The sequence below is a fragment of the Drosophila navojoa genome, chromosome X (assembly GCF_054131105.1).
Source record: "Drosophila navojoa isolate 15081-1374.11 chromosome X, UAZ_NAV_1.0, whole genome shotgun sequence".
Lineage (NCBI taxonomy): Eukaryota > Metazoa > Arthropoda > Insecta > Diptera > Drosophilidae > Drosophila > Drosophila navojoa.
Genome location: NC_142895.1, coordinates 16,871,251 through 16,879,761, shown reverse-complemented (window position 1 = coordinate 16,879,761; position 8,511 = coordinate 16,871,251). Strand labels below are relative to the sequence as shown.

General features: G+C 42.4%; 1 protein-coding gene across 1 annotated transcript; it reads right to left on the bottom strand.

Moving 5' to 3' along the window:
• Positions 1 to 348: 348 nt before the first annotated feature.
• Klf15 (Kruppel-like factor 15) lies at positions 349 to 1,551 on the bottom strand. The gene has a single exon (XM_018107684.3). It carries the CDS (start codon positions 1,469 to 1,471, stop codon positions 539 to 541), a length of 933 nt encoding a protein of 310 aa, XP_017963173.1. The 5' UTR covers positions 1,472 to 1,551; the 3' UTR covers positions 349 to 538.
• Positions 1,552 to 8,511: the final 6,960 nt, after the last annotated feature.

Sequence of the window (8,511 nt, the reverse complement as noted above, 5' to 3'; positions counted from 1 at the left end):
ATATCAGATCAACTGACCTCTTGAACCTGATCAAACTTTAGCCGCTGAGCCATGCCCCAAACAGAAAAATATTACAGACTCTTCCACACTGCAAAACGGCTCTACCTTAAATGAAGTATGTGCTTCTGCATCGAAGAGAGTTTAAAGAAGATCTCTTGATACTATCACATAATGGAATATGATCTTATCAAGTCACTTGAAATTGTTGGCTGCAGTGATCCATATCATAAAGAAACAAACAAAATTCCATGATTAACATCCATTATTATTATCTTACGATTAATTAAGTTTAATGTCAGTAAAAAATACAAAATATTAGCAAAAGGCATTCTGAAACAAACTCTTTGAATGGGAAGTCTCATATCACTTAGTTTAATATCTCACATGCGGATAAACAAGTCAATCTCAGATCGATTGAATTTAACTAACAGCCTCTATTTTCACACTTCAAGTTGCTTACAGACTGAAAAAAAAAGTGCAATAAAAACATAGAAGATAAAGTAAATGAAGAGTGGGGTCTGCGGGAATTCGCTCTCTGTCACAGCTGATTCTTGCGCTTGCGGCCGGGTCGCACGGCGTAAACGCTCTGGGGCAGCGGGCCGTTGGGCAGCAGCTTGCCGGAGCGCGTGGCGGCCAGGAGTCGGCGCTCGTGGACCTTGCGATGCTTGGTCAGGTGATCGGAGCGGGCGAAGCACTTGGCGCAGTAGTCGCACTTGTAGGGCTTCACGCCCGAGTGGGAGCGACGATGGCGGGCGAGCTCATCGGAGCGGGAGAAGCGCCAGCTGCAGTCCGGCCAATTGCAGGCGTACGGCTTCTCGCCCAGATGCCGGCGCAAATGGGCCTTGAGGTGGGCGGGCTTGGCGTACAGTTTCTCGCAGCTGCCAAAGGTGCACAGGTAACCCTTCTCCCCGGCAGCATTGTGGCTGAGCTGCAGTGGCATTGCTGCTGCTACGGCGGAGGCGGAGGCTGCTGTTGTCGCTGCTGCTGGAGAGATGGGCGCCGCGAGGCGCAGATTGTTGTTGCTCTCCTGCAGGAAGTCATCGCACATGTCCGTGCAGAGCGGCGTGCGCTCGGGCAGTATGTCGATGAGCTCGGGTATTTCCACAAAGTGATCTAGCAGCCGCTGCTCCCATTCGCTCAGCTCCGGCGGCGCTGATGCTGAGCCAACGTGGGGCTCTGCGTCGCCAAAGTCGAAGAGCAGCTCCTGGTCCTCGCTGCTGTTGCAGCTGCTGTTGCAATTGTTGCTGTTGTTGTTGTTGCCGTCGAGTGTAATGATGCCATAGTAATCCATGCCGCCTCCTCCGCCTCCTCCTGGCTCATAACCATTGCCGAAATTCACATCCGCATAGCAGCAGTCCAATTGAGGTTGCTGCTGGCACAGCGCCTGATCGAAGCAATCGACTCCAAGCATGGCCGGCTCATCCAGCTCGCTGTAGAGCTGCTGAAAGGCGCCCGTCGCAAAGAACTCCATGGGAACAAATGAGCCGAGCGCCGGCTCTGTCCAAATATTTATGCACAGATCGTGATTGGGAAATGGTCGAACTTTCGCTCTGGACACGCTCGAGTGCGAGCATTGACTGATAGACGATATGCGTAGCCACACACTGATTTGCCTTGGCATCAAGCGAGCCACAACAGGCACTGGGATCCCTGTGGGAATAATTAGCCAGTCGGAGTCATACATGCAAATGGAACGTAGTGGACAATTCGCAGCCGTTTCGATCGTCGTTTATCTAACCCGTTCGCTCGCTCGCTGGCGTCATTAACAGCAGCAGCAGCAACAGCAACAACAACAACAACAACAACAACAGCAACAGCGGCGTCAGTAAACAGCCATATGTTGCCGCCGATCAGTCGAAGCACACATGTGCCACACACACACACACACACACACACAGCCTCAGTCGGCAGATACGCTCCGAGGAGATGAGCTGCTCTCGCAGCTGTTGCTGCATGTGTGCAACAGTGCCAAGCGGTGTCAGGCGGTTTGACGTCGCCGTTTCTCGACACTGTGTCATTGTTTACGGCACCTGCTCGCGCTCCGGTTCCGGCGACGGCAATTGCCCGGCATGTGCTGTCCGTGCTCGCATCCGTATTTATCGCTGCTCTGTCGCATTTGTTAATCGTGTTTTTGGGTTTTTTTTCTGTTTTCTGTTTTCTTCTAAGTATTTTGTTGCTCACAGCTATCGGCAACAACAATTAGTTAATGATCAACAAACAAATTTTTCAACTAATTTACTGTCCCATGGGGCCGAGAGACGATCGCACAGAAAGTAACATGAATATGTTGTGAGAGTGCGTGGCATTGTCAGATAAGATAAAGAGTTTGAGAGGAGGGGAGAAGAGGTTGGGAGAGTGAGAGAGAGCGCGAGAGAGAGACGTAATATAATTGACACTGATCAAAATTGAGGAAGAGCAAAGCAGTAGAATATTAATACATAAATTCAGATTAAATAATTTTAGCAAAATATTGCTCGAGTGGGAATTAAAAAACTTATCGGAAACTATTTTTAGCATTACGTGTTTTGTATATTGAATAATAACTGTTAATATGTATCACTTTGCTTTGTTTATGCATACAAAGTTGTTTCCCAATAATAATTCTGCTGCTATTCCAAACTGAAGTGCTATTGAAACTCTCACATAACTAGCAATTTCATTATTTAGAGAAGCTTTGATAGTATGTAAATCTAGATCTTCATTGGGTTATATATAAAAAATTATATTTAAATCTAATCAAAGTATATACCACACCACACCAGATCAACTACTTTACACGAATCAACGGTTAGCTTAGTGCTACATATCCAAGATTTAACGCTTCACACAATGTTAACATATTATTTTATCCGAAACATGATGAAAAATAATATGTCATTGCCAGCTGTAAGCTGTAATAACTCTGGTGCAAAAAAAAGACTCAAAAGAATAGACTTTCAAAATCGTCCTACTTCATGCGGAAATAAACCTTACAAGCCTCGTCTATATAAACAACCCATTCTAGTTATAAAATATCCAATCCTTTTGTCCAAGTTATTACAGAGAAAAATCAAAATAGAAAAGCATTTACTATATGTTTTTTATTTACTTCATTTATTTTATTTATTATTTTTTACTTTCTTTTATTTTATATATTTTATTTATTTAATATATTTTATATTTTTTTATTTTATTTATCTATTATATATTATTTTTTTCATTTATTTATTTATTTGATTATGTATGTACTTTAGTATCAAAGCTTAACTAAAATCTAAGTCTAGTATATTTTGTCAGACATGTGAAACAAGCTGTAATATGATAGGAAATACTGAGCATAATATAATAGTTAATGTCTGTAATCATTGCCACATCCATTCGTCCCATCCATTCGCCCATTCTCCTTTATTCTTCCTCCCAGCTTTTGTGCTAAATGTTCGCTTATTCCAAGCCAAATATAATTTAATTTGAATATATTCTAGCAGCGCCATTTGAATTGAAGTTCATAATTGTTATATAGCTGTAGCTAAAGCCGAACTGAATGCTCCACTCCATGCCTGTGAGCTCAATGGCATTAGTTCATTAGTTCGCCTGTCTGACGGCAATTACATCTAGCATGGAGCTTGTTTGTCAATGGGCTTAAATGGGCGCACAAAGGAGCATTAGCTGCGCGCGGTGCCCGAAACGCCAGCCACGCCCACCAATTGACGCTGCCTCTGCCGCTGACATCCATCCGATATGAGCAGCCAGCTCCAGCTCCAAATTAACATAAATTTTGAGAGGCAAACGCTGAAATTTACTTTCGCATGTTGTGTAATAATCAGGCGGCTGTAAATCCTTGCAATAACCACAATCAGTTCACAGTGCCCCGTCCCCCTTCTCTGGTACGCCCGCAGCCCTTCGCAGTGCCACACTTGGGGCCTACGTGAAGTCATTTGGTGGGCGTCGCGCTTAGCGCTAATTGAAATTGTAAAAATCAAAGGAGGCAACAGCATTAAAGAGGACTTAAAGGATAACAACGGCTGACAGCCACTTGGCTGGGGCAGTTTGTAATTACGAGCGTGTACTTTGATATTAATTATATTTAATTTGTCGCTGCTCCGTCTCGAACTCGGTGCGCCCTATAACGAAAAAAGTAAAAGCAAAATAAAACAAAGAGCGAGTGGAATACTAAGTACATATACAGAGACAAATAGTGTTGTATAAGCATGAAGGAATAGATATTGAAACATTTGAAAGGAAAATCAACAGAGATGAAGCTGTCTTAGTTGAAATTCAATTTGAATTTCCCTCTCTGAACTTGTCTTGCTTGCACTACCGCACTCATATTAATCGACGCTACACAGCTCTACTCTAGTTTTAATTATATTCTGGTCTTAGTTCAATTCTAGGGTTAATTCAAGTCTACTCTTGACTTTGCTCTATTTATAACTCTATACCAGTTTTAGATCTATTCTACTCTTAGTTCTGCTTTAGTCTTTACTGAAGTCTTAACTCTTGTACACTACTCTACACAACTCTACACTACTCTACACTACTCTACACAACTCTACACTTTTCTACACTGCTCTACACTATTCTACACTACTCTACACTACTCTACACTATTCTACATTATTCTACACTACTCTACACTATTCTACACTATTCCACACTACTCTACACTATTCTACACTATTCTACACTTTTCTACACTATTCTACACTATACTACACTACTCTACACTACTCTACACCACTAAACACCACTCTCTACAACTTTCCACTAGTCTACAGTACTCTGCTATAGTCTGTTATTCCCTTCTCTACTCTACCCTTCTTTAGTGAACTCTATGTAACTGATATACATACATACATATGTATATAGGAAAGCAAACAACATTGTAGCTGGATGGATATGCAGATACAGATGTTTTATATCAAATATTTTGATGACATAAGCAGCAAATGCAAATACAAATACATTGTATCTGCGTGTGTGTGTGTGTGTGTGTGTGGGTGTGCGTGTGTATAGCTGTGCTGGGTTTCATGTTTATATGCAGTTATAGATACTGTTATTTAGTAAGTGCTTGGCTCGAGTGCCATCTTGCAATGAGATTGAGACAACGCCAGACATGACAACATTGCAAACGGCAACAGGGCATCAATCTAAATTATTTGGCGCCCAGCATCAGCATCAGCAGCAACAACAACAACAACAGCAACAGCAACAGCAGCAAAATTCTGTGGCAAGAACTTTGGCATTTGGTGGTTTATTTGAGAGTTGAGATAACATAAATTAGTATGCCGCTCAACTACTCAAGCAGCCGAGCGTTCGACTCCCCGACTGTTCGACTCCCCGACCGCTTGGCTCTGGGCAAATTCCTAGAATGTTTCGTGTAGCTGCATCTGTATCTTTGGATGTTTTGCTGCAACCGCATGTATCTGCATGCATACGGACATGCAGAACTGTAGCTGCATGCGAATGCGATTGTGTGCACCGCAAGTGTCATAACGGGAATTATGCATAAAATTTAACTGTAAATTGCAGACGGCAAAATGTTGTCAAGCATGCAGGCAAAGACGACCACAAATTTAAATGCATGTCAGACTATTTTCTGGCAGAAACCTTATCCCAAAGTCCAAAGGATTTGGCCATGCCACAAGCCCCAAGTCCCAGCAACAAATGAGCTCCAAGCATTTGACAGGTGCGGCGCACAGATGCCTCCAGGGCTGGACATGCACACGCACACAGAGAGAGAGAGAGAGAGAGAGAGAGAGAGAGAGAGAGAGAGACACTGACACTCACATAGATATGTAAATGGAAAATGAATCAAAAATAAAACAGAATGGAAATCTTTAAGGACTGACAACTTACACAGATGGAAACATTAAAAAAAAATAGAAGAGAAGAGAAAAAAACAAAAACTAACTAACAAGCAGCAGTAGAGAAAACAAATCGGTATTTATTTATTATTTCGAATATCACTTTAGCACGTTTGGAGCGCATTCGGATCGGTTGCCTAGCACTTGCTGCTTGTCAATAGCAGCTGAGCTGCTTGTTTTCATTGGATTAGGCAAGTTTTCCTTTGCATTCAGGCTTCAAGATTTTGTTGGCCAGCAACGGACGACCGCACGGCACGGCAAGGCACGGAGATTGAACCAAAAACGGATGCAAAAGCAGCTTAGGTTGCGTCTAAATTAAAAGGACATGCAGTGCGAGAGAGAGAGAGAGAGTGAGAGTGAGTGAGTGAGTGAGTGAGTGATTAGGATAACTTGGCCAATACAGAAAGTATATATATAGAAATATGTACATATATATGTATGTGTTTGAGCCTGCCCTTATGCACGTTTGGGGGCAGAATGTCCGAGCAGGCCAGCAGCTCAATAGAACAGATTTGATAACAATAGAACAGCTGCTTGACAATTTGTAAGCCAATTCAATGCTGATATTGCTTCCTTGTATTAGTAAATAACAATGCACGATATCAGTGCGTATAATAGTTTTAGTAGAACAGATTACAAAGGGGCTTACAGAAAGGCCCAACGATCGTTAATATTGGATGCGCAGGAACGAACTTCTAAATAAGTAAGTAGATAAGTTGTATAACAGCATAATAATGTGCTCCAATAAGGCAGATAGATGAGTATAACAAAAGTAGAAAATTACTTATGAACAAAACTTTTGTATAATAGTGATACTTAACAATTTCGTATAGCAATATGGCTTCACGACTGTGTATAACAGTTTGGCCAGTATAACAAAATAATTGTATGGTGCTATAATTATTTCTCCAATAAGTATAACAGTTTGTCATGATTTGTCTTACCGTTTTGTATAACAGATTTGTATGACAGTTTTCATTGACAATATTTTTCAGTGATTATTAACAGTTTTGCACGACAAAAAGAATTCTCATAGCGACTGTGTATAACAGCCAGTATAACAGCATTATAGTATTATGCTAAACACTTTCTTCCAATAAGTATAACAGTATCTCAAAGTTTGTCTAACAAGTTTTGTATAACACATTTGTATGACAGTTTTCATTGGCACTATATTTCATAATTGTCATCAAACTGTTAGAAACTTGTATTAACTGTTTGACTTTCGCATAACAGTTCGGCCATTACTAGAGTATAACAGTATAATGCTTTGACTATTTGCTCCCATTCATAATTGGCCTTATCCACTTCGACTTGGCAGGCGGCGCACTCCAATTAATTAATCAATTAAGCTTATTTGCTGGCAAACTTAAGGAATGCCCATCCAAGGACTGCTGAAGTCGAGTCGCGTCGAGTCGAGGCGAGTCGATTCGGGTCGAGCTGGGTCGAGTCCCAGTATCCCCGAGTATGTTTGGCTCCGGCAACAGGTCAAAAGTTTTTAGCCAACTATCAAAGTCTGGCCCGAGACACAGACCGAGACACACAGGGCACTTAGTTAGCTAGTTAGCGCTGATGTTGTTTTTGCTTCTTCTTTTCACATTTTGTTTTTTTTTTTTTTTTTTTTTTTTGCGCTGTGCAAAGTTTTAATAAACTCGCAAGCGACAATATTTTGCGGTCGCCCCGAACTGCAGATAATAATTTGATTTTATGTGGCGCGTACGCGACTCGAGAGCAATTTGTTATATTTACAAAAGAAAGTGAACTTTAGCTTGAACTTAAAGTTAGCGCCAAAGTTGAGGCCGGCCGAGGGCAGCGAACTTGGCTATGAATGGAATGAATGGAGGGTTCGCACTGGACAGCAGATAACGTGGGTCTCACTCACTCTCTGTGTGTGTGTGTGTATACATATATTATGTTCAGATGTAGCTGGAGCTGGAGCTAAGACTGAGATTAGGTGAGATGCAAACATAATCCAAAGACAAGTGAGTTAACTGCCTTGACCCAATTTAATTAAACATATGTATTCGTGTTTGTATGTGCCATGTTCGCACCCCGAAAGCTTAGATGAGATGAGAGCTGCGAAAGCCAACGGCCGCGGCCCAGTGTTTCAGTTGGCCAACTTCTTCGGAACGAGGGCACATGTCAAAGCTAATGACAATAACAGCTACAGGCTGATGAAGAAGATGAAGATGAAGAAGAAGAAGTGTTGCCATTGCTGATGTGAGCCTTCTGATTGCGTCTACTCCACATCTGCGTGCGTGTGTGCGTGTGTGTTTTAGCTGGGCCAACACAAACACAAACACACTCGAGCCACGTACACAGAACATTATTGTAGCCAAAGACAGCAGCGACAGCAGCCAACAATTAGTGTTGACAGACATTGCACTCGGGCAAAGCCCCAAAGGAATTTGAGGGCTCGTCGCACGCACACCAAATGCGCTGTAGTTGGGCGTGTGTGCGAGTGGGCGTGGCATTGGCTATATGCTCGTCGCCACAAATGGCCGGGCATGTAATGTGAGCCTTGCTATATGAGCCACCATGTGTGGGCGCTGCCGGAGCACAGTTAATTGCAATCAAATTTAAATATTGCCGCAGATCCGACTTGCTTCGAAAACTATGGCAACTGAGGAAAAGCCCCAAAGAGTTTTCGCCGGAATTAAGCTAATGA

Coding starts and splice junctions, on each gene's coding strand:
- Klf15 (XM_018107684.3), bottom strand. CDS start 1,471: ATGGAGTTCTTTGCGACGGGCGCCTTTCAGCAGCTCTACAGCGAGCTG.